The 26,585-nt window shown below is 45.4% G+C and overlaps 5 protein-coding genes across 9 annotated transcripts in view; 2 read left to right on the plus strand and 3 right to left on the minus strand.

The window, feature by feature from the left end:
- Window positions 1–1,741, minus strand: part of LOC110512753 (beta-adrenergic receptor kinase 2) — a 96,826-nt gene extending 95,085 nt beyond the window's left edge. The window contains exon 1 of one of the 2 annotated variants that reach the window (XM_036967333.1): window positions 526–1,741. In XM_036967333.1, the coding sequence (XP_036823228.1) occupies window positions 526–595 (70 nt within the window). In that variant the 5' untranslated portion in view covers window positions 596–1,741. The remainder of the gene's footprint in view (window positions 1–525) is intronic. The other variant, XM_036967334.1, reaches the window with a different exon arrangement.
- LOC110509623 (beta-crystallin B1) lies at window positions 116–12,697 on the plus strand. 2 transcript variants are annotated; one of them, XM_036967338.1, is made up of 6 exons: window positions 116–501; window positions 10,386–10,527; window positions 10,988–11,106; window positions 11,357–11,489; window positions 11,697–11,839; window positions 12,300–12,697. In XM_036967338.1, the coding sequence occupies exons 2-6, from the start codon at window positions 10,405–10,407 to the stop codon at window positions 12,475–12,477; spliced, it is 696 nt and encodes a 231-aa protein (XP_036823233.1). In that variant the 5' UTR covers window positions 116–501; window positions 10,386–10,404; the 3' UTR covers window positions 12,478–12,697. The 2 variants fall into 2 exon arrangements, with proteins under 2 accessions (XP_036823233.1, XP_036823232.1); XM_036967337.1 differs by lacking the exon at window positions 116–501 and adding an exon at window positions 9,700–9,812.
- LOC110509320 (beta-crystallin A4-like) lies at window positions 2,696–5,733 on the minus strand. Its single transcript, XM_036967339.1, has 6 exons — window positions 5,661–5,733; window positions 4,506–4,552; window positions 3,727–3,845; window positions 3,407–3,548; window positions 3,142–3,284; window positions 2,696–2,914 (listed from the first exon to the last, which is right to left on the minus strand). The coding sequence occupies exons 2-6, from the start codon at window positions 4,542–4,544 to the stop codon at window positions 2,767–2,769; spliced, it is 591 nt and encodes a 196-aa protein (XP_036823234.1). The 5' UTR covers window positions 4,545–4,552; window positions 5,661–5,733; the 3' UTR covers window positions 2,696–2,766.
- A 949-nt stretch (window positions 12,698–13,646) lies between the features above and the next one.
- Window positions 13,647–18,304, plus strand: LOC110509620 (short-chain specific acyl-CoA dehydrogenase, mitochondrial). 3 transcript variants are annotated; one of them, XM_021590618.2, is made up of 10 exons: window positions 13,647–13,758; window positions 14,829–14,983; window positions 15,281–15,430; window positions 15,521–15,632; window positions 15,827–15,978; window positions 16,176–16,346; window positions 16,452–16,589; window positions 16,675–16,770; window positions 16,849–16,905; window positions 17,043–18,304. In XM_021590618.2, exons 1-10 carry the CDS (start codon window positions 13,731–13,733, stop codon window positions 17,193–17,195), a joined length of 1,212 nt encoding a protein of 403 aa, XP_021446293.2. In that variant the 5' UTR covers window positions 13,647–13,730; the 3' UTR covers window positions 17,196–18,304. The 3 variants fall into 3 exon arrangements, with proteins under 3 accessions (XP_021446293.2, XP_036823230.1, XP_036823231.1); XM_036967336.1 differs by adding an exon at window positions 14,254–14,355 and having other exon boundaries at window positions 13,691–13,758; window positions 16,675–16,905; XM_036967335.1 differs by having other exon boundaries at window positions 16,675–16,905.
- A 261-nt stretch (window positions 18,305–18,565) lies between these two features.
- Window positions 18,566–21,779, minus strand: LOC110509622 (jeltraxin). The gene is given in 4 exon segments (XM_021590620.2): window positions 18,566–20,562; window positions 20,565–20,793; window positions 20,889–21,358; window positions 21,489–21,779. Coding segments are annotated over 4 exon segments (909 nt in total). The 5' UTR covers window positions 21,571–21,779; the 3' UTR covers window positions 18,566–20,434.
- Window positions 21,780–26,585: the final 4,806 nt, after the last annotated feature.

Below are 26,585 nucleotides of genomic sequence, written 5' to 3' on the forward strand. Positions count from 1 at the left end.
AAACGTGTGTTGCGGTTTCATGGACTCCGAATATAAGCAGTTCAAAATAACGGCAGACAAGATTGATGAGATTTTCGTTTCTGCCTCCCCCCACCACCACATTCAGAGCGCTTCACTTATTTAGATGGGCCACCTGCTAGATTTGGCTAACTAGCAAGCCAGCTAGTTAGCTAATAACTGTCAAAGCCCACTGATCCTGGATGATTGGTTTTTTATCTTCTTGGCAAGCTAAAAAATCATGTCAACCTTGCGGTATTGTGCGAAGCTTTCAAGCTTCCCAGCGGCGCCTTGTCGCCTATGCTTTTAACATAAAACAAAACATTAAGCGTCTACGAAGATGCTGCATAAAATCTATCGAAATGGCATCCGACGAAGACATCCCGTGAAAATGACGACAAAGGGAGAGAGCTAAAACAACAAGAGGAAGCCAGCTTCGCCTGTATCACACAACAACAACAACAAAAATCGGACCACGAATGAATAGTCCAGATGCCGTATAAGGTAGGTAGGTTCACATGTATTCACCAAAATGAAGACTCGGGATAACAACGTTCTTCTTCATCAGGAGGACATTTGTCGCAGACCACGTCGCCATATAGATGCAGGTTGCTAGCTGAATATCCAGGCCAGAATGCAACAAAAAAGTAAAAAAAACAATCAGCTAGATATCCGACTAAAAATCCCTCTAGCTAACAAGAAAACAACTATATGTTATTGGCGCTACGGTAACTATATATGCAATATTTAAACAAATCATGCCACGAAAAATCAGCCAGTTCACGTTAGTTAAATGTAGAATCTAGGGAGACAGGGTTGTCTACGAACAAACCGCTGTGCAAAACGTCGCTACTTCGGTAGCGAGTCGCTTACAGCCGCTTAGCAAGCAGCTAACCCCGTGCTGTGAGCCAGTTCAATTTCAACTAACCCGCTAACGTTAGATAATATACCGACTCGGCTAGCGCAGGTAGCTAGCTAACAGCCGCTTTGGTCGCGCCGAAGCGAAACACACTCGTGCAGTTAGCGATCTCGGCTAACGAATCCCGATCCTCGGGCAAACGCACCTCGTTTAAAAAAAAAAAAACGGACCAAACCGCACACCATTTGCCATAATCATTGCTTTCGCCCAGTGTCGTGGGCTCTGGCACGGAGACACCAGTGGCTAGCTAGCTGTTATGATGGGGGGAGGGGGCGTTGGAAGGAGGAAATTGGCTAGCTAACGTTAGCTCGGTGCGCCGTCCGCGGTCTCTCGCCACTGGAAGTTGAGTCTTTTCCCGGGCGACCAAACAACTTGCTAGGTGAACCAACGGGCAATGGGAGATAAACTAACAACCTAAGTGCATGTCATTTCGTCTTCCAATATCAGCTGCCTGTCAGTGTCTTCCTCGGTCAAGTGTTGTGACCATACGTTTATTTTCCTCCTCGTTGCGCGCTACGCGAGACACGTTCCTCTTGCTACAGTAGCCCGAATGGATCCGGTACGAGATCCGCTGAGATCGGTGCATTCGGCAGAATCCGACGCCGAATGAGAACCTCTGATATCCTGTTTGTTTGCGTTCCTCAGAGGCACATGAATTCTTCCTGTTATCCCTGGTGAGTCCGAGTAGAGACCGTTGGCCGAGTCTCCCGTGTGCAGCTGTGTGGTGGGTTTGTGTCTCCCCCCACCCAGTGTATTCTGTGTTCTCAGAAACGAGCGAGCTCAGCTACTGTGAAAGCCCCACTTCCTCACGCTGCGACCGAGAAGCCCGGAAAACATGTCATGGAGCCGGATCGCTCATGGACGGGGAATTACGTGATTATAAATGCCCTGTTACGAGTTTATTAAAATAAATACCATTATATAAAATTAGCACTAGTCTGTTTAACTAAAAAAGAAAATGCATTATTTTCTAACAGTGTTCAAAAGAGGGCGGTAGGCACTGGGCACTCAGTATGGGCATCTTTTTTTTAATTACTAACACATGAATAATAGATGGCTGACACATCTGGGAGATAACTAGCCGGATCAATCCAACGGACCATTCCCTGAATCATTAGACAACCCATTTGTGTATCTCCAAACCACTTCATTGTAGGCGTATGTTGGAAACCTGTTTAATCAGATTTTGAAGCATATATACACACGCATATTTAATTGGGACGTTTGATTTTCCTAAAATTCAGTAGGCATATGAATTGGCCAGTAGGCCTTCAATTATGTGCTGCACTGTTAATAAAATACCAATTGCTGACGCATTTTGTTGGGCTTTACAACCTATACAACAGTAATTTATTTTTGGACAAGTATTTTACAAATGGGAAGCAAACATCTGATGAAAGCACTGCAAAATTGGGCCGCTATGCCCATCCCAAATGGAATGGGGGTCAGCCGAGCTTCCTCCAACCCACCTGACCCTTATCATAGCCTGTCTTCAAAGGCCACTTTGTCTCATAATTCTATTTAACAATGTACGTCATCACACTGTTATATTTGATTTAACCAAGCAATATTTTATTATTATATTTTGTCAATAGATTGATCTTTTTTGTTGTTGTGTGTGATTACTGTCATGGAGACGTAGCGCCACCTGCTGGCCAGTAAATGTAATGTTTTCAGAAGCGCTCCATCCTAAAATGTCTCAATAGCCCATGTGGTTGTTTGTTTGTTTGTTTGCCTTTAGCTATATTCAGAGAGGCACAAGCATGGACGGTAGGTCAGTGAGGTTTTATAAAGACAGTTTATTCAGCATTGGGTAACAGTGGGGTTAAGCTTGGAATAACGGTGAGAGGTTACTGCTGAATGCGGCGGATGGACTGGATCTGAGGGGTCTGGGAGTGGGAGCCGAACTCCCTGAAGTGCTTGTACTCGCCACAGTGACGGTCACACTCCATGATGTACTGGTAGCCACGGTATCCGGGGTACTGGTAGCACACAAAACTGGTAGGTAGAGAGACAGAAAGAGATTTCAGAGTCAGTTGGCGATAATGTATACTATGTGGCTAAGGGAGCAGTCAAACAATTAGATTGGAGAGAGGATGAAAGCGATTTGAGAGAGGATGAAAGAGAGAGAGAGAGAGAGAGAGAAGCAGATTGGAGTGAGAGAGAGAAAGTGAGTGAAGTAGAGGGAGAGAGAGGTTGACTGTGGTAAGGGCCCGGCTACTCACGCTCCGGACTGGACCCTGAGGGAGCCGACCTCGTTGTTGCACCAGCCCATGGCCTGGAGGGAGGGGTAGTCGTCGCTCAGCTCGCCCTTACGACCAAGGAAGTTCTCGCGCTCATAAATGGTCATACGACACTCCCTGTGGTTCTGGAGGGGAGAAGACGGGGACGGGGGACGGGGGGGGTGTTGTCAGTCAAGAGGAAGTGTGTGGAATAGGTCGTGATAGAAGCAGATAGGAGTAGATGGAGAGCGGTAGTTTAGTTACTCACAGCGCAGGCAATGGGCCTGAAGGAGGTCATCCTCTCGATATGGTAGGCATTGCTTCCTCCGAAGGCGTCGCACTGGGGGTATTCTCCTCTCTCCAGCACAAACTGCTGGCCCTGGTAGGAAGCATGCTCATAGCCAACCCAACTATAGGAGCGAGAGGGAGAAAGGGGGAAAAGTAAGACATCACATTGAGATCTCTCATTTTCCCATCAGCTTCTCTGAGCAATAGTTCTAAAGACTGAAACCAGCGAGTGGAAGGTCTGCTTTGAGTGTTTCTGCGGGTTGGGGATTTTTAAGTGGGGATTTGTGTGTAAGTACTCACGCTCCACTCTCCACCCTGAGGGAGCGCACAGTCTCGAACCCGAACTCCATCACATTGCAGCACTCGGAGGTGAACTCGTGCCGACGCCCCTGGAAGCACTCCTCGTCGAAGACAATGATCTGAGAGAGAGAGACATGAGTTACATACTGTATCCGGTCTATTTACCTGGACAGGCTGCTGTAGGGGAGGACGGCTCATAATAATGTCTGGAATGGAATAAATGGAATGGTATCAAACAGGTGGAAACCGTGGGCTTGTCGCGTTCGACAAGTTCCATTCATTCCGTTCCAGACGTGACTGTTAGCCCGTCCTCCCCAATTAAGGTGCCACCAGCCGCCTGTGGTGTGCAGCCGGAAGTGTCTCTCCAGCTCTTTAGAGTTAATATGGTCTGTGATTCGTCTAACTCCGTGCAGGGTGTGATGTGTTCCGCGGGAACAGAAAGAGTGTGCCTAGCCCCGACCCTGCTGTCGACCGAACAGGCCCCTGTGACAAACGGTTTGTTCCTGAGCTCAGGTTGTCACATTGATCCCAGACACCTGTTTCTCCCGCATCTCTCTGGTTTAAATAGTTTTCCTGGACCCCACAGACTGAGCTCAAATACTTGACAAAAAGCGTCCTTCTTTCCTCGCTTCCTTCCTTGAGGTGATCACTGATCTGCCACGGTTGGAGAGGTGGAGGTCAGAATTCCACCTCATTGCTTTTAGGTCACGGACGGATGTATATGAAACATGTCCACGGCAGGTCTTTCATATGATGCTCAGTAAGCCAGTCTCACATACCTTCCAGTGGCCGGAGAACTTGGTGCAATGGTGAGTCATCTCGTTGTCTGGAATGAGAGAGGACAGATAGCAGGGCTGTTATAAACAATAGTACTTTTTACAACGAGCAGAATGTGACATTTGGACAATGTGCAACTCGGGATGCTAATTAGACCGTTGAACGTTTCTTTCCCACCCATTCATACTGGCATTATACACACTCTCTCCCTCCCTCACACACACACACACACTTTCTTCTCATATAAACACACACACTGCCCCAGACACGCAACAAAGTTCGGCAACAAAGTTTGCCCATATCAAAAATACTGACCATCAAACAAATGTTCAGGTCAAATATATATAAATATATATAACAGAGCAAAGTAGCTGGTGGAGGGAGAAAATGGAGCAGCATTGTGCTTCATCCCCTATAATAGAGTCCAGTGGCGGGTTAGTACAGCAGGACTCCCTCCCCGTGTAATAAACTATTCATATTGTACCACCGCATCAATGCTATTCTACCCTACATGGCCTGCTTTTATGTACTGAAACGGCCCGTACAGCTCGAATGCTCTAGAATGTGAAAAGGCTGGTTTAGCTATGTGTTGTTCAGGGCTAAAAGGCTTGGTTTAGCTATGTGTTGTTCAGGGCTAAAAGGCTTGGTTTAGCTATGTGTTGTTCAGGGCTGAAACGCCTGTGAGGATGGTGTCCCAGCGAGGCTCAAAGCATGCGCTGTGGAGTGACTGGCCTGAATAGCAGGACCATTGTGTGATGCTGGATTGAAAGCGTCAGCAGCTATTTACAGACCCTGTACTGGAATGAGGAAAGTCCAACAGACCAGGGGCCACATCTAGAATATTCCCCTTTAGGTCTCCTTTTCCTATTTATTTTTTTCTGCCACTCTTTTTCAATTTATCTCTCTATTTTCCCCCTTTTTTCTCCTGATTGTTCTCTCTCCATCCCTTGTCGGCCCCTGGTCCTTGTTCCCGGGGTCCAGAGTTATGCCCCTGGGCCTGCCTGGCTGCGGTGTGAAGTGGTGGCGGGCAGACCGAATCATTATGGGGCCTGCTACCCTACCCTAGGCACTCTGCCCTGCTCTGTCTTCCTGCCTGCCTGGCTGGGTGGATGATCAGGCTGGTGCTATGGTTCTCTGGGTGGGACAGAGAGACTCACCTTGCTTTGATGCCCTTGGCTGTCCCGGAATGAGAGTGAGAGGACTCACGCGCCCCCACCCTTTTAAAGCCTCCCCTGGCAAAGGGCCACACTGAAAGCCCCAGCTCAGCAGCGGGGAGGAGCCTCTCTTTGTCCCTCCGACAAAAGCAGGGGTTAATCTATAGAGGGACTGAAGTGCAGACGCCACACTATCACCCAGGGCAGGGACCAGGGGTAGGGAGAAGAGGAGGAGAGAAGAGACAAGTGCAGGGCACTTGGAATGTCAAGGGGTGATGAGAGGAGGGGGATTCCCTCCAAAAGCCACGTACAGTAGCCTACACTTGATTTCTCTCTCTCTCTCTCTCTCTCTCTCTCTCTCTCTCTCTCTCTCTCTCTCTCTCTCTCTCTCTGTCTCTCTCTACCTCTTCCTCACTATCTCCTCCTTTCACTTCTTCTTTATTTCTATCGTTCACAATCACATCTCATGGGTTCTTGTAGGTCTCTCAGCTAACGAGCTGTATCCCAAGAGCCCTCATGGATGACCCTGTCCTCTCTGTTGACAAGCATGTCATGTCCTTTACTCTCCTGTAGGGAGAGACCTGTCTGTCTCTCTGTCTGTCTCACTCTGGTTCACCTCACCTGCTCCGTTGCAATCCCTGCCCCCTATTTCCTCCCAAAGGATCGATAAAGTATTTGGTCTGTCTGTCTGTCTGTCTGTGTTATGTCATCACTAATACCCTTTGGTCGATTGTCACGGTAAAAGGTTTACTGAAACCGAACATCTTCAAAATAAACGTACAGTTCAACTTGTGCACGGTTGACTTTTTGAGACTGTTGATGACTGAGGCGCTGTCATTCCGTTAGCCCCACCATGAGACGCGGCATGTAGCGTCGAAGGTGCGCATCTTATTTCGCCCTGCCAATTATTCATAGTTAATCTGCAGCATGATCAGGGCATGCGCCCCCATGTTTCATAACACAGAGCAGCAGGAGGCTCCATTTGGTGCTGGAATGTGGACATCTCGTCTGGCAGATAGAGAGAGAAACATAAACATAGAGAGAGAGGGAATAAGCCGAGCCAAGAAATGAGACAGAGGACCGAGTTGGAAGAGGGTCAGCAGCAGGCAAGTCTTGCTCCAGCAGCTTTAGCAGGAAACCTTCAGACAGGTTACACGTCAACAGTGGAACGGACGCTTTGAAGAAAGAGAAATGGTGGTTATGAACTATTACAGTTGGTTAACCATTAGGGTTAACCAAATGGCTATTGTCATTTGTACTTAGGCTGTGTGTCCTTTTTTATCCCGAAGGGAATATTCTTGTATTTCATTAACTTTCCGAAATATGTTTATAAAAAAATGTTAACCATCACAACTGAATCAATTCAAAAGTATAAATCGTGCCTTTTGACATATGCATTTATTTAATTTGATGTTTAACAAACTGTTGTTCTAATGAGGTCCGTGTGTTGCTGGTGTAGAGGAGTCAGGCGCAGGACAGCAGAAATGCGTAAAGAAACGTATTTTACTTAAAATAGACAAAAATACAATGAAAGCATGCCCACATAACAGACCGTATTACATACAAATAAAACATGGGGGAACAGAGGGTTAAATAAAGAACAAGTAATTGGGGGATTGAAACCAGGTGTGTAAGACAAAGACAAAACAAATGGAAAATGAAAAGTGGATCCGTGATGGCTAGAAGGCCGGTGACGTCAACCGAGGAACGCCGCCCAAACAAGGAGAGGGACCGACTTTGGCGGAGGTGGGACGGTTGTAGTGTTGTAGGTCAAAAAGAAGAAAACAATTACTCCAAAAAACAGCACAGCACTAAAAGAAGGTTACAATCATTTATTGAACACATGTTGTTTTGACATGTTTTGACAAACTCTGTTATGATGCGTAATCTGTTTATAACGCATTGGCCATAGCTGTAGTATTGGACATGGCTTTTGCATTAGCCATAGCTTTAGCATTAGCCATAGCTTTAGCATAGCCATGGCTTTGGTGTTAGCCATAGCTTTAGCATAGCCAAGGCTTTGGTGCTAGCCATATCTTTAGCATAGCCATGGCTTTTGCATTAGCCATAGCTTTAGCATAGCCATGGTTTTTGCATTCGCCATAGCTTTAGCATAGCCATGGCTTTGGTGTTAGCGAACACAGTCATTTGACCAATCAGATCAGCTCCTTTTCCCAATAAAAATATCAGAATTGGACTGCCTTTGTAAACACAGCCTATGTTTCCGATTCTACACTGGCCTGCTAAGAATGATAAGATAACATAACAGAAGAATGACTCTGAATTACAAATAATACAGAGATAGATTTCCTAGACATTGATAGGTGCCCAGGTTTCCATGTAAAATTGGTCTAATGTATTTTTGCATTTTATCTGTTGAGATCATCATTTGCCATTATTTTATACACTTTTTGTTGTACCCTTACTCAACCAACCTTTACTCTACCAACCTTTACTCTACCGACCTTTACTCTACCAACCTTTACTCTTCCAACCTTTACTCTACCGACCTTTACTCTACCAACCTTTACTCAACCGACCTTTACTCTACCAACCTTTACTCAACCAACCTTTACTCAACCAACCTTTACTCTACCAACCTTTACTCTACCGACCTTTACTCTACCAACCTTTACTTTACCGACCTTTACTCTACCAACCTTTACTCAACCAACCTTTACTCAACCAACCTTTACTCAACCAACCTTTACTCTACCAACCTTTACTCAACCGACCTTTACTCTACCGACCTTTACTCTACCAACCTTTACTCAACCTACCTTTACTCTACCGACCTTTACTCTACCGACCTTTACTCTACCGACCTTTACTCTACCGACCTTTACTCAACCGACCTTTACTCAACCGACCTTTACTCAACCGACCTTTACTCAACCGACCTTTACTCAACCGACCTTTACTCTACCGACCTTTACTCTACCAACCTTTACTCAACCGACCTTTACTCAACCAACCTTTACTCTACCGACCTTTACTCAACCGACCTTTACTCTACCGACCTTTACTCAACCGACCTTTACTCAACCGACCTTTACTCTACCGACCTTTACTCAACCAGCTAGTTTTGGACTCATTATGCCCTAGTAGTGGATTGTCATCACAGCTGTACCCTTGACATTCTACGACACACAAACACAACCCAGCCCCTCCTCCCCGTGGCTGCCTGAACACTTCACTTTATACAGTGACACTTCCCACAAGGCCTCATGTTGTCACTAGGTAGGAACCTGCAACTCTGCCTCAGGCTCTGGGCCACACATAGGTCACTATACATCATGCTAAGGTATTGCTGCTCTATGTCTTGCTTCAGCCTACAGATATGGGTTTATATCTTAGATAGATATAGGTGATGAACAATCAATCGATCACGGATTGCGATGCACACGTCAACATTTTAAAAGTCATCCAGCGACATGACCACTGATATTGACCTACAGTACACAGTGGAGAGACCTGCATTTGATTGGACAATGGACGGAGAAGACGAACATTGTGATCCTTACAATTTGAAAAATACGAATAGGGAGCATAACTTTGTTTTATTGCTTGCTCTCAACTAACCAGATGAAGAAGAAGAAGATCACCAAAAAAAAATCAGTCCGGACAAAACGTACGTGAATGGAAATAAATTGCAATCCCCTCTTTTCTTAATCAACTTTTCCCACTTCAAAATCAAATGTTTTGCCATTTTGAATCATAAGTCTTTTGTCTTTTCAAAACTAAGCTAAGTGCTGGTGCAGTTTCACCTGTTAGAGTTAGAGAAAGATACAGAGTGTGTGTGTGTGTGTTAACTCCTTGCTCCCTCCAGGTCTATGCATTCCTGTGCCCTATATGCTACTGTAGCTTACAGGCCCAGCTCACTAACAGAGGGGGAAAGTGCCATTGTCAGGGCTTTCCATTGACAGCAAAGTGCCTACAGGCAGCGGGGGGGGGGGGGGGGGGGGGGGGGGGGTTCTGGTTGTTGCGATGACCCAGGGGGCTTTGGTCCAGACCAACTCTGATGACGCTGGTGCTTCTATTGTCCACCGAGCCCTTGCGTTCAGCCTTTGCCAGGGTATAAAAGCTAGGGTTCTGCGCTGAGATGACCAGCACGATCCAGCCTACCCCACACGGCACAGCAAGCTGTACACGCAGGTAAGGACACACCCCACACCAACTGAAAACAGCAGTCGATCCACAGCAGCAAACAGCGCACAGGGGCCCACTCCTCTCAGCCTACCATGCCCGGGTGTGTCACCCCCAGGCGGGGCTGAGCCCCTAACAGAGGCTCGGGCCTCAGGGCCTACATGAGGCAATCAGACCCCAGGCTGGATTGGTACAACAGATGGTTATTTTCTGATCCATCCTATGGAAGTGTTTGACCGCTGTTTCCTGCCTCAGTTAGTTACAAGACTAAGAAATAGTAACAGATACACAAACCAAACACATTCAACTCTGTAGTGAGAACACACCTTTACCTGATCTGTGTTTTGATCTTTTTTTCTCTCTCCCTGTCCCTCTTTCTCTCAATCGATCTCTCCATCTCCCACACCATTCTCCCTTTCCCTTTCTGCTCTCTCTCGCCCTCTTTCCCTTCTTCCTCTCTTTAACTCTCTCTGCCTGCCCCATCTTCTTTCCTCTGACATGCCTCTCCTCTCCCCGTCCTCTCTCATCTCTCCATCCCCCCCCCCCCCCCCCCCCCCCCCCCCCCCCTCCGCTCTCCGTCAGAATCTCCTGATCCCACACCATGTCTCAGACCGCCAAGTCCGCCTCCAGCCAGGGCACTGATGTCAAGGACAAGGGAGCCCCTGCCCCTGCTGCCACTAGCAAGGCCACTAAGACCGGAGAACCCAGCGTCGGAAACTTCCGGGTGAGTCGGCACACGTCCATTTAAAAATACACCACAACCCACCTGAGAGCAAAGTCCACCCGTTGTGTGGGGAGCAGCAAACAGTTTAACGTTAGCCATTCTCTTTGAACTTTTTATCTGAGCCGGGCTAATTGACCACGGATAGAACATTGTTCGTTGTGGTTGGTAAATGTTGCTACTTAAGTTGGTGTGTCTTAAGATGACCCCAGAGATCTTGCAGCCTTCACTGCAGTACGGGTCGGCTTTGGGTTTTCCATTTTTTGAATGGCACAAACGGTAAAGGGCTCTGAGACCACGTTACATACCTGCAGTAGTAAAAGGCACCAAATGCGCTCTAATTCTATGGCAAAAGGGTCAACATAGAAAACAAATATTTGCGGACGACGGACAGTATCTCACCCTTGACCTCTTCCAGGGATAAATGGCATCTAACCTCTGACCACTCACTGCCCCCCTGTAGATCATGCTGTTCGACCAGGAGAACTTCCAGGGCCGAATGATGGAGGTCCAGAACGAGTGCATGAACGTGTGTGAACGCGGCATGGACAGAGTGCGCAGTATCATCGTCGAGTGCGGCCCGTAAGTGGACACACACACCTATAGGGCAAGATTACACACACACACACAGTCACACACATACACACCTACAGGACACAATCAATCAACTCTACATGCTAGTCCAACACACAGGAAGACAAACTCAGACTGAGCCCAAAACATTTGAGCCCAAACCCTGATGCTGTCATTTTTCGTGGCCCTTCACGCTCATTTCATTTTGACCCGTCTTCTAATCCCTCCCCCCTTGTCCCCGGCGGCCACCCCTCTCCAGCTTTGTTGCCTTTGAGCAGACTAACTTCCGCGGGGAGATGTTCATCCTGGAGAAGGGAGAGTACCCTCGCTGGGATACCTGGAGCAACTCTTACCGTAGCGACTGCCTCATGTCCCTCAGGCCCATCCGCATGGTGAGGAACACACACATTCCGAAACACACACTGTCACATTTTCCTATATACGCTCTCTCACACACATTCCAAACATGACAGTGACGAATGAGTTCGCCGGAGCGTAAAAACAGCCGGTAACCAGGGCTAATACAGTAGCTAGTGAAGAGACCTTCCAGCCTTTCCCTGACACCCCCCCCCCTCCCCCTCCTTCCCTCCACACCACAGGACAGCCTGGAGCACAAGATCTGTCTTTTTGAGCTCTCCGACTTCAAGGGCAATAAGATGGAGATCCAGGAGGATGACGTGCCAACCCTCTGGGCGCACGGCTTCACCGACAGAGTGGGCAGCGTGAGGGTGCCCGGCGGAGTGTGAGTGTACACACACACACTCGTACTTACGCACACACACCAGAAATCTATTTTCATGGGTACTGGGACTGAAAAACCCTCACCTATATCGAAGATTTTTTAAAAAACATATCTGTAGGCTGAAGCAAGACATAGAGCAGCAATACATTAGCATGATGTATAGTGACCTATGTGTGACCCAGAGCCCGAGGCAGAGTTGCAGGTTCCTGCCTAGTGACAACATGAGGCCTTGTGGGAAGTGTCACTGTATAAAGTGAAGTGTTCAGGCAGCCACGGGGAGGAGGGGCTGGGTTTTGTTTGTGTCATAGTGTCAAGGGTACATTCATAACTGTTGCACACTTTAAAGTGGAAACACAGAACTCCAATGTGACTCATGTTGTCTCTAAAAAAACAGCCTAAAAATGACTATCAATCTAAATGTAACAAAACATGACCTTCTCTCCTTTCCTCCTCTCTCCAGGTGGGTGGGTTACCAGTACCCCGGATACAGAGGCTACCAGTACCTATTTGAGTGTGGTGACTACAGACACTACAACGAGTTCTGTGCCTTCCAGCCTCAGATCCAGTCCATGCGTCGCGTCAGGGACATGCAGTTCCACCAGCGTGGTTGCTTCAACCTCACCTCCGCCAGCAAGTGAGCGACCTCTGGTGGATGCACGCTGTAACTGCAGCCAGCCAGCCAGCCCTCCCTCACTCAACCCGCCCATCGGGCGCTTTTTATTTCTCCAATCCTATTCCTCCTTTCCTTCCCTTCACCCCTCCATCCTAAAGGGATGGAACGGCAGCATCGTACCGAACGGAACATCCTAAATGACTTTTTATGATGCCAAATAATAAACATGTTTTGAAAAACTAGAATTCCTTTCGCCCTGGACTACTTTATTCAAAGCCTTGTGTTCACTGTGACAACATTTTGTGGCAACATTTTGTGGCAACATTTTGTGCCTCATTGTCCCTTTCTCTCTGTTTGATATTCCTTGTTTCTTTCTCTCTCTTCCCTTTTTGTCTGTCCAACTGTATTCTCCCTATATGTCTTCATTCTGTTCTTCTCTCTTCCATCTGTTGGACTGAGAAAGGACCATCTGATTAGTGAGCCGCTGACAGACAGTCCCGGCCTCTCAGTTGTAGACCGAACAGTAGAAATTATTATTACCTAACAATGACGATGCATGTAGATAAAGCTTTGTATAACGTTAATCAACGTCACCTTGACTCGGCTCGCGAGTGGCGCAGCGGTCTAAGGCACTGCATCTCAGTGCTAGAGATGTCACTACAGACCCAGGTTCGATTCCAGGCTGTATCACAACCGGCCGTGCTTGGGAGTCCCATAGTGCGGCGCACAATTGGCCCAGCGTAGGTTTTGGCTGGGGTAGGCAGTCATTGTAAATAAGAATTTGTTCTTAAACTGACTTGCCTAGAGGTTACATAAAAATGATAAAACACCTCTGAAGGTTCCGAGAGCACACGTTCTCCTCCAAAGCCGTAGCTAAGTCATAATTGACGCTTCCGCGTTGTGCTGTTTTATTTCCGATCGTTTTCAAAACCTCTGAAGATACACAGCAAGTGAAAGCAGATCTGCAATTTGTTGAAAGCACAACGGTACAGGCTTGGATGCACATCATGCTAATCAATAAAAACTTTTACATTTGAGCTGTGTTTTGCTTGTTTTGCTTGTTTGCTGCTGTGTTTTGCTTGTTTAATTTCATAGGGAAATTGTCGGGATGCGCTCGATTGTATCACCAAACATGTTATACTTGTCTGAATTCTATACGGGTCTGGTCTGTTTAGTTCATTGACTGTATATGAACCAGAACAAAAAATAGGGAGTGGGATGTCTCGCGTCCTCTTCCGTCTCTGTATGATTGCACAAGCAGCAGACTGAGCAGTCAACATGGCAGCACTTTTCAGAGCTAGAAAAGGTCCGTATTACAATCAATGCACAAACTAGTGACGTGCTAATTTGTCTCTCAAATACAACGTTTTTTTTGTACTTGCTCTATTGGTGTGTTGACCCTTCGACAATAAAATAGACTTGGGACAGTAATTTGCCGGGGTGATAAGATGTGTATAACTAAGCTCATTGGTCTATCTGTGCTAACACTAATGCGAAGTAACGACCGCTAGCTGCATATTTTAGTGTGTGGTTAGCTTCTAACCCATCTCTAAAATAAACCCAGTTATGCATTGCTAAAATTCAGCTTTTTATAGTGGCGGTCAATAATAACTTCCAAGGCAACGTGAATGGGGTTAATGATCGCAGTCGTTAACGTAAGCATCATTGACATAGTTTATCGTTCACAGAAACCATGTTTGAGCTGGCTGCTTGGGTGGTTATCGATGTCGCAAATACACACGATTGGCATTGTACCGTAGTGAATATATTCACATTTCTAGTTTTCTGGTGTCACCCCAAGTCTTCACTCGAGCAGGCGCGTTCTCAATGGGACACGTTAAGGACGCGGTGGACGGATGATGACCTTTCACCTAGTTTACCGCTGTGCTGGTCAGCTAACCGGGTATGAAGATTATTATCTCCAAAATGTAGATCCTGTATGGGTTCAGTATATCACATTACATATTCTTGAGGGAATGTGCAGAGGTGAATGACTGTTCAGTAGCAAATTACTATTATTTGTAGTTTGCGAGACAGGCAGCCTACATCCATCTGTCAAACCTTAGATTTAGAGAGCAAGGGCCTCAATCAAGGTTGCTATATAATAACTTCTCAATCGGTAGGTCATTTTTCATGTCCAGTTTTCAACCTTTACCCCAGAGGCAGGGAGTTGTGAGCGGGTGGGTTGGGTCCATTGGTTGGGTGTCACACAGAATCGACCTGGACAGTTGGATTCACACGGGTGTAATGTAACACTGATAACTCTGTCTAACAATAGTGTCACGATGTTGTAAATCCATGCTAGACATGAGCAGGTCATACAGTACTAAAGTCTCTCTCTCTCTCCCCATCTCTCTCCATCTCTCTCTCTCTCAGCCCTTGGCCTGTGTGGCTGTAGATCTCTGTCCTCGCTAGCTGAGCTACCAGAGATGCATCAGATGATGAGACAGACCTCTAGAGACTATGCAGACAGAGAACTGGCTCCTATAGCTGGCAAATTAGACAAGGAGCACCTCTTTCCCGCCCGACAGGTACTCACACCACTAAACAGGAGGTACACACACACACACACACACACTCTAACACAGTGGTATTCAAACTTTTTCAGCAGGGACCCCCAAATCTAATGACACAACAAATACCCCAAAATCCATTACATTTCCATCTCTCTTATCAAAATGAAAATAAACTAATACATACACATACTCTACGTTTTTATTTGTCTAAATATCTTTCTCAAAAAAAAATGTAATATTGTCCCATGTTATAATCTGTACTCATAATTGTTGTTGTTGAATACCACTGCATCCACCTGTGTGTTTGTACAGGTGCGAGAGCTGGGGGCTATGGGGGTGATGGCTGTAGAGGTTCCTGAGGCGCTGGGAGGAGCAGGTATGGACTACCTGGCCTACTCCCTGGCCGTGGAGGAGATCAGTAGGGGATGTGGCAGCACTGGATGTGTGGTCTCGGTCAACAACGTACGTAAGGGGGTGTGTGTGTGTGTGTGTGAAAGAGACTGTCTTTTGTCTTGCACTGATACAAAAGTGTGTGTGTGTGTGTGTGTATAGTCTTTGTACATAGGGCCGATATTGAAGTTTGGAACACCGGAGCAGAAGGATCAGTGGATCACCCCTTTCACAAACGGAGAGAAAGTTGGCTGCTTCGCTCTGAGTGAACCAGGTACAAACACCTCCACTCACTTCTATGCTCCAACCTGGGGAAATGGGTGATTGTTTCATTGTTGACGTCTTTTCTATCCTCTCCTTCACTCTCTCTCTCTGTCACTCTCTCTCTCTGTGTCTCTCTCTGTCTCTCTCTCTGTCTCTCTCTCTGTCTCTCTCTCCTCTGTCTCTCTCTCCTCTCTCTCTGTGTAGATAATGGTAGTGATGCAGGGGCAGCGTCTACATTAGCCAGACAGGAGGGAGAGGAGTGGGTACTGAACGGGACTAAAGCCTGGATCAGCAACTGCTGGGATGCCTCAGCTACTGTCGTATTCGCTACCACCGACAAGTCACTCAAACACAAGGTTAGATACACCACTGTTGGAGTCATGGTTAAACACCTCTAGTCCCTCTCCCCCCTCTATCTCTCTCTATCAATATTTTATTACTTTATCAATGTAACTCATGCACGCAATTCATCTTGTTGCCGCTATTTGTGGGTCCGACAACAAAAATCATTGTCCATTCCCTCCCTCAGTGTATATATTCCCTCCCTCTGTAGGGTATCAGTGCATTCCTGGTGCCCATGCCTCACCCTGGCCTTTCCCTGGGGAAGAAGGAGGACAAGCTGGGCATCAGAGCAACCTCCACGGCCAACCTCATCCTGGAGGACTGTAGGATACCCCTGGGCAACATGCTGGGGCCACGAGGGTCTGGCTTCAAGATAGCCATGGTGGGATTGTAGGGTGGGGTGGGGGGTGTTGCGCGTGCGAGGGGACGGGTGTACGTTTTGTGGTCCATCTCCGTGCGTGTGTACTGATCCCCTCTCTCGCCACAGCAAACCCTGGACGGTGGGCGTATAGGCATAGCATCCCAGGCTCTGGGCATTGCTCAGGCGGCTCTGGACTGTGCTGTGGACTATGCTCACAAACGCACCGCCTTCGGAGCTCCCATTGGCAAGCTGCAGGCCGTACAGGTATGCGTGTGTTAAAGTTTGTGTTTGAATGTTAAGGTGTAAGTGTGTGTTATCAAAGGCGTGTGTGTGTGTCTCAATGTTTCAGTTCAAGCTGGCGGACATGGCTGTAGCTGTTGAAAGCGCCCGTCTCCTCACCTGGAAGGCTGCAATGCTAAAAGACGCCAAGAAAACCTTCACCAAGGTATGCACACACACCACGCACACCGTCCTCTCTGTCACACTACGTAACGTTGTACTCCCTCCTTTCATGTCCCCACAGGAAGCAGCGATGGCCAAACTATCAGCGTCGGAGGCCGCTACCTTCTGCGGCCATCAGGTACGCATCGCGGAGCCCGCGATGTCATGTTTGCTAGAAGTAGTGCCTGACTCTATTAATCAATAGCGGATTTGACAGAATTCACAGAAAATCTCAGATTGCTAACCCCTTCTAATGTTCTTCTGCGGAACTAAAAGTCGATCCAGGTTCTTGGGGGAATGGGTTACGTGACGGACATGCCAGCAGAGAGGCACTACCGCGACGCGCGAATCACTGAGATCTACGAGGGCACCAGTGAGATCCAGAGACTGGTGATAGCCGGCCAGCTGCTGAAGGAGTATGTACCATAGAGACTTGCGGGCTGCGCCCCGGATGGCAGTCTATTCGCTACATAGTGCACTATTTTTGGACAGACCCCAACGGTCAAAAGTGGTACACTATATAGGGAATACGGGTGCAATTTCAAATTGGCCCATAACAGCCACGACACCCAGGACTGCGTTCAGGACTGCAGTGTTCAACCGTGTTGTCAGCGTCAGTCAGCTACTGAACTGAAGGAATGTCAGACATGGAGACAGACTCGCACAGCTCTGGGTAGAAGTTGCCCTTAACCACAGATCTAGGATCAGATTCCCAAACTAATGCCCAAATCCTAACCTCAACTGTTACGGAGAGATAGTTGTTCCTGGACCAGTGGATAGAGGCACCTTGTACCTACCACTCCAAAGGGACAAGAAGACCAGGCCTGCATTCAGGACTGCGGTGTTCAGCAATGTTGTGGAACACTGCAACATGCATCCCACCTTACTTCAAATTTGTATAACGATTACAAAGCAATCCAAGACTGTCTCCGGTTTGAAGCCATTTTGTAACTGTCGATATCAACATGGAGATAAATATCAACCTTTCTGCCTTAACGTCATAATATTATCTGCTTTGAACTGATGGTGTCTGGTAATACACGCTAGTAGACTCGCAATTCTCACTGTGACCCTGTCTGTGTGAGGTGCAGTGCCTACTAGAGCCACAGGAGGGGAGTGTACAGTTTGGACTGCCCGTCACCTGCACTTCAAACGACGGGGGAAATCACAACAACAACATTTGAACACGTGTAACATGCCTCCCCCCTTATTCTCTGCCTTGTAAATATTCACTGATCTAAAAGAGTTCTGTAGTCATAAAACAAGGACATACTGTAGTTGGCTAACGCCGCACCCAGGCTAGGCTGGTGGATGAATGAATCTTAGTTTTGATATAAAGAGTGATCTGTTCAGATGAAACTGTAAATGCCACAGCTAGAGAACCTGTTTCTGTCTGAGTTTCAGAGAAATTCTGAAACTGATATGTTTTACGATGCCGCCCTACACAGCCCAAGCTTGTGCCTCAACATAAACTGCTGCTGTTCATATTTTATCATAATTGATGGTACATGATGAAATAAAAAAACATATTTTCATGTTAAATAGTGACGCTCCGAGGTTGTTTTGTGACATGGCAACTTGTCATTATTAACAGGTGGCCCCTGGCAGCTGAATTGGGGAGGACAGGCAGGGACAGAATAAAGAAAATGGTGTTGAACACATGGTTTCCATGTGGTTGATACCGTTCCATTCACGCCATTATTATGAGCCGTCCTCCCATCAGCAGCCTCCTGTGCTAAAGGGCCGGTTTCACAGACCCAGGTTAAGACTAGTATAACACAATCACACACATTGTTTCACATCAATTGCTTTTAATTTGCCATGCACTTCATTTGAACAATTATTTAAATCATGTAGCTGTTATTTAACTCTTAACAATCATTTAAATCATCAGCCAGATTAGGACTTAATTTGACTCTTTTAACAATGCATTTCTCCTCCATCAGGACAGACATCAGGACAGGACAGACATGGGAAATCAATTAGAATCATTTTGTAATGTCGCAGATCCAGGGCCCAGTTTCAAGATCGCGATGGAATTTATGCTTAGGAGTGTTTTAATTAACAATGCATTTCTCCCCCATCAGCCGAAGATGTAACGTGCGCTTCCCAAAACATCACGCAAAGAGAAGGTTCGCTAAGTGTGTCGTTGAGGCATGTGCCGATACTGATTGGATCGAAAGAGACCTCGCTGCTCTTGGGAGGTTGGATGATCTTTCTCCATCGAAATCTTACCTTAATTAACATTAGAATGATTCCACAATACTGATGACGGATCAGCTACTAAAAAGATATCATCACTTATGGCAGCAACTATTGAGTCGGGTTATTCTAATGCTTACCCTATAATGCAATAAATCAAGATTTTTGCACATGTTGATACACACCGTGAAAAATATTGAGGCAAAATGACAGACAGACAGCATACAATTAGCAAAATAGAACTCAATTGAATGAACGTGACATCTATTTAAATATTATTGAATTATATAGGCCTATGTCGCCTATATTGTAGGCTAATTTTCTTTTTAATGCAGTCATTAAGTGATTCACAAGTATCAACCAAGGAGCATCAATAAGTACATATTCTAATCTAAAGTAAGGGTTAGTGTCAATCAGTGGCGACCTGTCATTCAGGGCAGGAGGGGCTGTTTTGAGCCCCACATTTTTACCAAAAATAAATAAAAATACAGGCTGTTTTGCATGTTATTTTGGCATTCATACGAGTCACAGAGCAGTTTCCAAAATGCAGGTGTTTCAGCCTCGCTCAGTGCTTTCTGTGGTGGTGGGGCAAGCCAGCAGAAAATACAGAGCGATGCGCCGCGAAAACTTGACTTCAGTGAGTTCAAGACAACTGGGAAGTCGGGAATAAAGGAGTTCAGACTGGGAAAATACGCTTTGAACGGTCATCCAACTCGGAATTGTAAATCCGGCCTCTTTCTAGAGCTACGACATGAAGGTCAATGACGTTCTTATGATTCGACCTTGTTTTTTTTCCAAGTTCCCAGTTGTTTTGAAAGCACCATAAATCCAGAGATTGACAGACTTTGATGACAAAATTTGCCAACAAAGACCCGCCGTGAAAACAGCATAACAAGGTGAGTCCAAAAATGTATTGTTTGCTGCTGCATAAATGATGTAATATACCAGGGAGATATGTATACTGTAGCTAAGAAAGTAATACTAAGTGTATGTTGTGTAGTAAGATGTTAGTAGCCCATGTACCTCACTCTAATAATTTGGTCTATTTACCCCTCTTAATTTCACCTACTGTTCTGACTTGGTGGTGCACATGTAGTCTATAACCTGTTTTAGAGAAATGTAATCATTGAATATTGTAAGAGCTTTCATTGTCTGCTTATATGTCTCCTTTATCTTTACTATGGTTCTGACTTGGTGTACAGGGAGAACACTGTAAGAACGGCCCAGGTTCTGAATTCTGTCGCTGTACATTTCAAACGTTCTAAACAAATAGTTATATTGACTACATCTGTCCTAGCTCGCTGTTGTCTTAGTCAAAATTATGGATTGCCTTTGATCCGCTTATGTAGGCCGTTTGTAGGCACCGTTTGTCACTGTTATAGTGCAATTAATGTATTGTTTAGTGTTGTGGATTTGCTGGCATGCATCCCACTTTTGTTATTTTTTGACCCACCAAGATTCACATGTTAAAATCGCCACTGGTGGCAATCACTACTCTCCCCTACAGCCATGCCCTCTCTCTGCTCTGCATTCTCACTCTTCCTCCATTCAAACTTTCTCTTTGTCTTCCTTTTAATTGGTCCTGGGCGCTGATAGGCTGATGGTCAGAGTTGTAGGTGTTTCTCTCCAGGAGAACCTCACCATTGGTGGAGTAGATGGCCTTGGACCAGGTCAGCACATTACCAGGGGTGTAGGACCAGTAGGACTGCCACCCAGACATGTAGGCCAGTATCCAGCTTGGGGAGAGGACTCTGTCCCACACTTCCACGTCAGTTACCTGCCCCTCAAACTTAAACACTTTCAAGACAGGAGGCCCATTGGTCACCTACACACGCACACAAAGAAATACAAATAACTGGGTCAGCACTGGGTCAGCAGCAGTGCCCCCCACCTCTCCTAACCCACTTTCTCTCCTCTTACCTGGCCAAACACCCTCTTCCTGACGCTGACTGTCCCGCCTCTCCACACCTGGGCCATGCCTGTCTTTTTCTCCCAGGTAACACACAGGCTGGTCCAGGGGTGTGCCTCTCTGACAGCCCTGAACAGCTTATAGGAGCTAAAGTCCTGGGAGGAATCGATGGAGAGGTGGTCCATCCCCCAATAATACCTTTTCAGTAAAAGGTTCCAGTTGTTCCCCTGAGTGAGGCTGAAGAAAGTCAAGTCTTCTCCCTCCTCGGCCATGTAACGCAGACACACAGTCAGAGAAGAGGGAGAGGGAGAGGGAGAGGGGGTGGTGTAGGGATATGAGGTGGAGGATGAGGAAGGAGAAGGGGAGGGAGAGGAGTAGGGAGAACGGGAGGGAGAGGGTGAGATCGCATCTGTGTACATGGTGAGTTCCCCTCCATTTGTCACTGTAAACATCTGACCACACAGGTTTATGGTGGAGGGGCCTGAGGCAGAGAGTCAACAAATCCATCAACCAATATTATCTGTGTAGCACTATAAAAAGTGATTTGTCACTAAACATTTCAAAGAACCCACACCTAACACAGTATCTGTGTGTGTGTTTGAATGCGCTACCTGATGGCGTTAGTCGATATCTTGCCCCAGTTAGGCCCAACACCAACATCAGCACAAGAGCGTTAAGCAGCACCGAAATCATCTTGTGAGCTTTGGCAGTGTGAGAAGATTTCGAGCATTAAGATCCTTACACCCGTCCTCAACAGCGTGTGCAACAACAACAAAAAGCTCTCTGATAGGTGTAGGTTTAGTTTCCCAGCAAGGCTTGCGAAAGAGTTTCGTTTCTGCAATGTCACGCAATTGTAGACGAACCACCATTGACTCGTCTTTTCGTTTGTTTTTTTTTGTATAAAAAAAAAAACAGGAATAGAATAGTGAGAAATCAAATAATGACCGAAACTTTGTTTTATAATTTATTTTAATTGTAAAATGTTGGTTTAATTGGAAGTAAACAGACCTCAGAACCCATAAGCTCCGCCCATTGTGCGTGGTGAGGCGGGTGTTTTTCCACAAGGCTGCTGTCAGTAAAAGCTTCATGTTTATTAGTTGAGTGTGCCCTCAAAATGCTTCAAACTTAACCCTTGGAGAATAAACGGGTGCATTGTATACATTTGATATTTTATGCCATACTCAAGGTGTTAGGGGACAAAATGAAACTTTGGTTCTAGTGTTATACTTTGTATTCCATGTTATAAAAAGGACCCCCACGAACACAGAACAGTTCATTTCATGAGGATAGAGATTTACCATTGCTGAGATATCTTATTATTGTAAAAGGTTGCGGACAGGTTCATGTTAATCCCTAGTTAATAATGGCACCAAATAACCTGTCTGAATTCTTAAATTCAACACTTTTGTCCAATATCTCAAGATAGGGTGGTAATATTGTTACAACATTTCCAGGGCTGATTTAGAATATACAAATAAAATGTATGAAATTAAAATGCTATATTATGCAAATGAAGGAACTTAATATTCAAAGTAGGTACTACGGAATACATCGTTACAGTAAGTTAACCAAATAGCTACCCGGACTATCTGCGTTGACCCTTTTTGCACAAACTTTTTTTGACTCCTCACATGCGCTGCTGCTACTGTTTATTATCTCTCCTGTTAACGAGTCACTTTATTCCTAGTTATATGTACATATCTACCTCAATTACCTCGTACCTTGACTCGGTACTGGTACCCCGTGTATACAGCCAAGTTATCCTTACTCATTGTGTATTTATTATTACTTGTATTATTATGTGTTATTACTTTTCTACGATTTATCTACTTTCTTTCTCTCTACATTGTTGGGAAGGGACTGTAAGTAAGCATTTCACCGTTGGTCTACACCTGTTGTTTAAAAGCATGTGACGAATACAATTTTATTTGATCATTTAAGCCCAATAATTGAAGTTACGATTGTCATATTATTAACAAATCTTCATGCAAAGCTGAGTTTGTAACAATTTATGAAATTAGAATACAACTTTGTATACTGTTTTATGCAAGTTAGATACTTAATATTCTAATTTGTCTGCACGTGAATTAAAAGAATACAGCATGTTAAGCCCATTAATTAAAAGTAAGGTTGTCATATTGTTAACATATATTGATGAGTAAGGTGCCGCCAGTGTTGTAGTACTCGAGTCCGGTCTCGAGACACTCAATATGGTCTTGTCTCGGTGTTGGAAACATTTGTACTCGGTCTCAGACAGAGAGGTCTGGCCGAGACCAGCAGAGTAAAAAACTCACAATTATCAGCTTCCATTCAGTCAGCGCATAAAACCGCTTCGCAAGGCCAAATATATACACTCCTTTCTTGAAACATTAATACAGTATATTAACATTCTTAATATCTATTATAGACATGTTAGCGAACCTATAGGCAGACCTTCAGTGTGTGACAGGTTCGTGATTATGAAAGGACAGTAACCGTAATGCGCTTTTTGTAAAACGCAAAGGGCCAGTGGTGTAGTAGAGGGTATACGCAGGTATAAACCGTATATACACTTTTTTTCCCCCAGTGGGCATTGCGTTTACTCCTTAATCCCTATTGATGCGTATCAAAGTAGTGTCGTGGAGTTATATGATTTATCAAGTATGTAGTACAATAGAGAAATCATGCACAAAGTAGCCTACATAATCGCAAAGTACGTCAAATATATTCACATGCGCGCTGCACACAGCCTAGTTTCAGCGGAATATCATCTGCAGACAGCAAGAGTGTGCAGCTCTCAACTGGTTTTGGCTTGGAGACATGGATGGGGAGCCAGGCCCTGACCGCTCCACCCAATTAGATTGTTGTGGACGTAGACCGTCAAATTTTTGTATTTTTTTTTTTCAATGAAAAAAAAGTGTTATTTTGAGAGTGAAAATCGGACAAAAAAACGAATAAAAAGCATTAAAAAAACATATACTTTTTCACGCAGGGTGCCTTTCCTTTGCTGGTCGTTTGGGAACTTCTGGGGAAAATTTGAGTTATACCCACTTCTCCAGGTACCACTACACCACTGTATAGGGCCGATGGAAAGACAGCAGTCACACACACACAGCATGATGCCTGAGGATAAGCAGTCCATAAACCTCAACATAATAAGCCAGTAGGTCCCAATCATCAGAATACAAAAACACAACTATTAAGCATTTCCCAATCAAAATGTACAAGTATTACTTCCAATTGCAAAAAAAAAAAAAAAAAAAAACATTTCAAATTTAGCCCACAAAGTAACCGGTGACCTAAAGTTTAAAGTGGAACTGACAGCTTTTTAACTACTTTGCAGATATGAAACCAACAGACAATCATACAATATCAGTAAAAAAATATCAAATTCCCAGTTTATGCTACAAAACCAACTTTATAAGAGGTTTTAAAAATAGGTTATATTTTACTCAGAGTTCCATGATGTACACTAAGGCATTGTTGGCAGTATAGATGGATGCAGTTCAATGCATGATTCATATAATTCACTAGTACATTTCTTGGTACTCCAAAAATATGTACCAGCTGACCAGGTACATAGTTTGCTGCCTGCATTTGGGATGTACTGTTTCAGTTTCAATGACTCAATATTCTGGACAAAAAAACTGACGAATGTAACTAAGGCTGGGAATGTCAATACAATCAAACTAGCAAGAGCAATGATCACAAGTCAGTCATAACATGGCTAATAGGCTAGCATATCTATTTATGTAGCAAGATGAAAACACAGAGCCTAACATTAGCTAGCTGCTAGGAGGATGTCATGCCATTGGAGGAGTGGGTGAGTGACTGACTTTTTACCTTCATATTCTTTTTCGGTGGCTACACACAGCTAGAGATACAGGTGTCATTTGGTTAGCTAGCAAGAACTTGAACAACTGTTATCCAGTTAGCGTACAGTATCTCTTGCATTTTCAAATTCACTATCTACTCCGACTCAGAGCACTCTTGTCTGAGTGTGCCAGAGTGCAGAATAACTGATGAATTTACGAATGCGTAACACCCTCTGTACATGACCGGTGTCAGTTAACGTATACAAAAAAAGTAATAGTTAGTCAAGAAAGCGCTAGATAACATATAAACAGCCTAACCAGCTCTGCTACTGTCACACCTTGACCTTAGTATTCTTTGTTTTCCTTGTTATTTTGGTTAGGTCAGGGTGTGACATGGGTGATGTATGTGTTTTTGGTCTTGTCTAGGGGTTTTGTATGTTTATGGGGCTGTTCCCTTTTTAGGTATATTGTATGTCTGGTTGCCTAGATTGGTTCTCAATTAGAGGCAGCTGTCTATCGTTGTCTCTGATTGGGAACCATATTTAGGCAGCCATATTCTGTGGGTACTTTGTGGGTGATTGTTTCTGTGTCTGTGTTTGTTTCACCACACGGTACTGTTTTGTTTTTTTCACACCTCTGACCAGGTATCTGAAGATTGTCTGTCTGTCTGTCTGTCTGTCTGTCTGTCTGTCTGTCTGTCTGTCTGTCTCTGTCTGTCTGTCTGTCTCTGTCTGTCTGTCTGTCTGTCTCTCTCTGTCTGTCTCTGTCTGTCTCTGTCTGTCTGTCTGTCTCCACATGTTGGTCTGTCTGTCTGTCTGTCTGTCTGTCTGTCTGTCTGTCTGTCTCTGCATTCACATGTTGGTCTGTCTGTCTGTGCGTGCGTGCGTGCGCATTCACATGTTGGTCTGTCTGTCTGTCTGCAAAATGCTTCAAACTGACTCTGCTCTGTTATTCTGCCTTCTGGGCAACTTACAGACCGACAGACACACCAACATGTGAATGCGGACGGACGGACGGATGGACGGACGGACGGCGGACGGACGCATTCACATGTTGGTGTGTCTGTAAGTTGCCCAGAAGGCAGAATAACAGAGCAGAGTCAGTTTGAAGCATTTTGAGGGCACATTCAACTAATAAACATAAAAATCAAATTTAAAATCACGACACACTTTACAGTAAAATATAAAATAATGGAGATAAAAGAAAACAAGCAAAAATAATTAAGGAAATTAAATCAAGGAACATAAAATAGACAGCAGCAATGTAAAAATAACAGTTTTACCAGCTGTATTAAGTACTGCAGTGCATCTCCTCCTCATGGACTGCACCAGATTTACCAGCTGCATTAAGTACTGCAGTGCATCTCCTCCTCATGGACTGCACCAGATTTACCAGCTGCATTAAGTACTGCAGTGCATCTCCTCCTCATGGACTGCACCAGATTTGCCAGTTCTTGCTGTGAGATGTTACCCCACTCTTCCGCCAAGGCACCTGCAAGTTCCAAGACATTTCTGGAGGGAATGGCCCTAGCCCTCACCCTCCAATCCAACAGGTCCCAGATGTGCTCAATGGGATTGAGATCCGGGCTCTTCGCTGGCCATGGCAGAACACTAACATTCCTGTCCTGCAGGAAATCATGCACAGAACGAGCAGTATGGCATTGTCATGTCAGGATGAGCCTGCAGGAAGGGTACCACATGAGGGAGGAGGATGTCTTCCCTGTAACGCACAGTGTTGAGATTGCCTGCAATGACAACAAGCTCAGTTCGATGATGCTGTGACACACCGACCCAGACCATGACGGACACTCCACCTCCAAATCGATCCCGCTCCAGAATACAGGCCTCGGTGTAACTCTCATTCCTTTGACGATAAAAGCGAATCCGACCATCACCCCTGGTGAGACAAAACCGC

Source organism: Oncorhynchus mykiss, chromosome Y (genome assembly GCF_013265735.2).
Source record: "Oncorhynchus mykiss isolate Arlee chromosome Y, USDA_OmykA_1.1, whole genome shotgun sequence".
In the NCBI taxonomy this organism is placed as follows: domain Eukaryota; kingdom Metazoa; phylum Chordata; class Actinopteri; order Salmoniformes; family Salmonidae; genus Oncorhynchus; species Oncorhynchus mykiss.

Coding starts and splice junctions, on each gene's coding strand:
- LOC110509620 (XM_036967335.1), top strand. CDS start 13,731: ATGGCAGCACTTTTCAGAGCTAGAAAAG. Junction 15,633..15,826: donor CTTCGCTCTGAGTGAACCAG/GTACAAACACCT, acceptor CTCTCTGTGTAG/ATAATGGTAGTGATGCAGGG. Junction 15,979..16,175: donor ACAAGTCACTCAAACACAAG/GTTAGATACACC, acceptor CTCCCTCTGTAG/GGTATCAGTGCATTCCTGGT.
- LOC110509320 (XM_036967339.1), bottom strand. CDS start 4,544: ATGACTCACCATTGCACCAAGTTCTCCGGCCACTGGAAG. Junction 3,846..4,505: donor AGTTCTCCGGCCACTGGAAG/GTATGTGAGACT, acceptor TCTCTCTCTCAG/ATCATTGTCTTCGACGAGGA. Junction 3,549..3,726: donor CTCAGGGTGGAGAGTGGAGC/GTGAGTACTTAC, acceptor TCGCTCCTATAG/TTGGGTTGGCTATGAGCATG.
- LOC110509623 (XM_036967338.1), top strand. CDS start 10,405: ATGTCTCAGACCGCCAAGTCCGCCTCCAGCCAGGGCACTGATGTCAAG. Junction 10,528..10,987: donor CCAGCGTCGGAAACTTCCGG/GTGAGTCGGCAC, acceptor GCCCCCCTGTAG/ATCATGCTGTTCGACCAGGA. Junction 11,840..12,299: donor GTGAGGGTGCCCGGCGGAGT/GTGAGTGTACAC, acceptor TCCTCTCTCCAG/GTGGGTGGGTTACCAGTACC.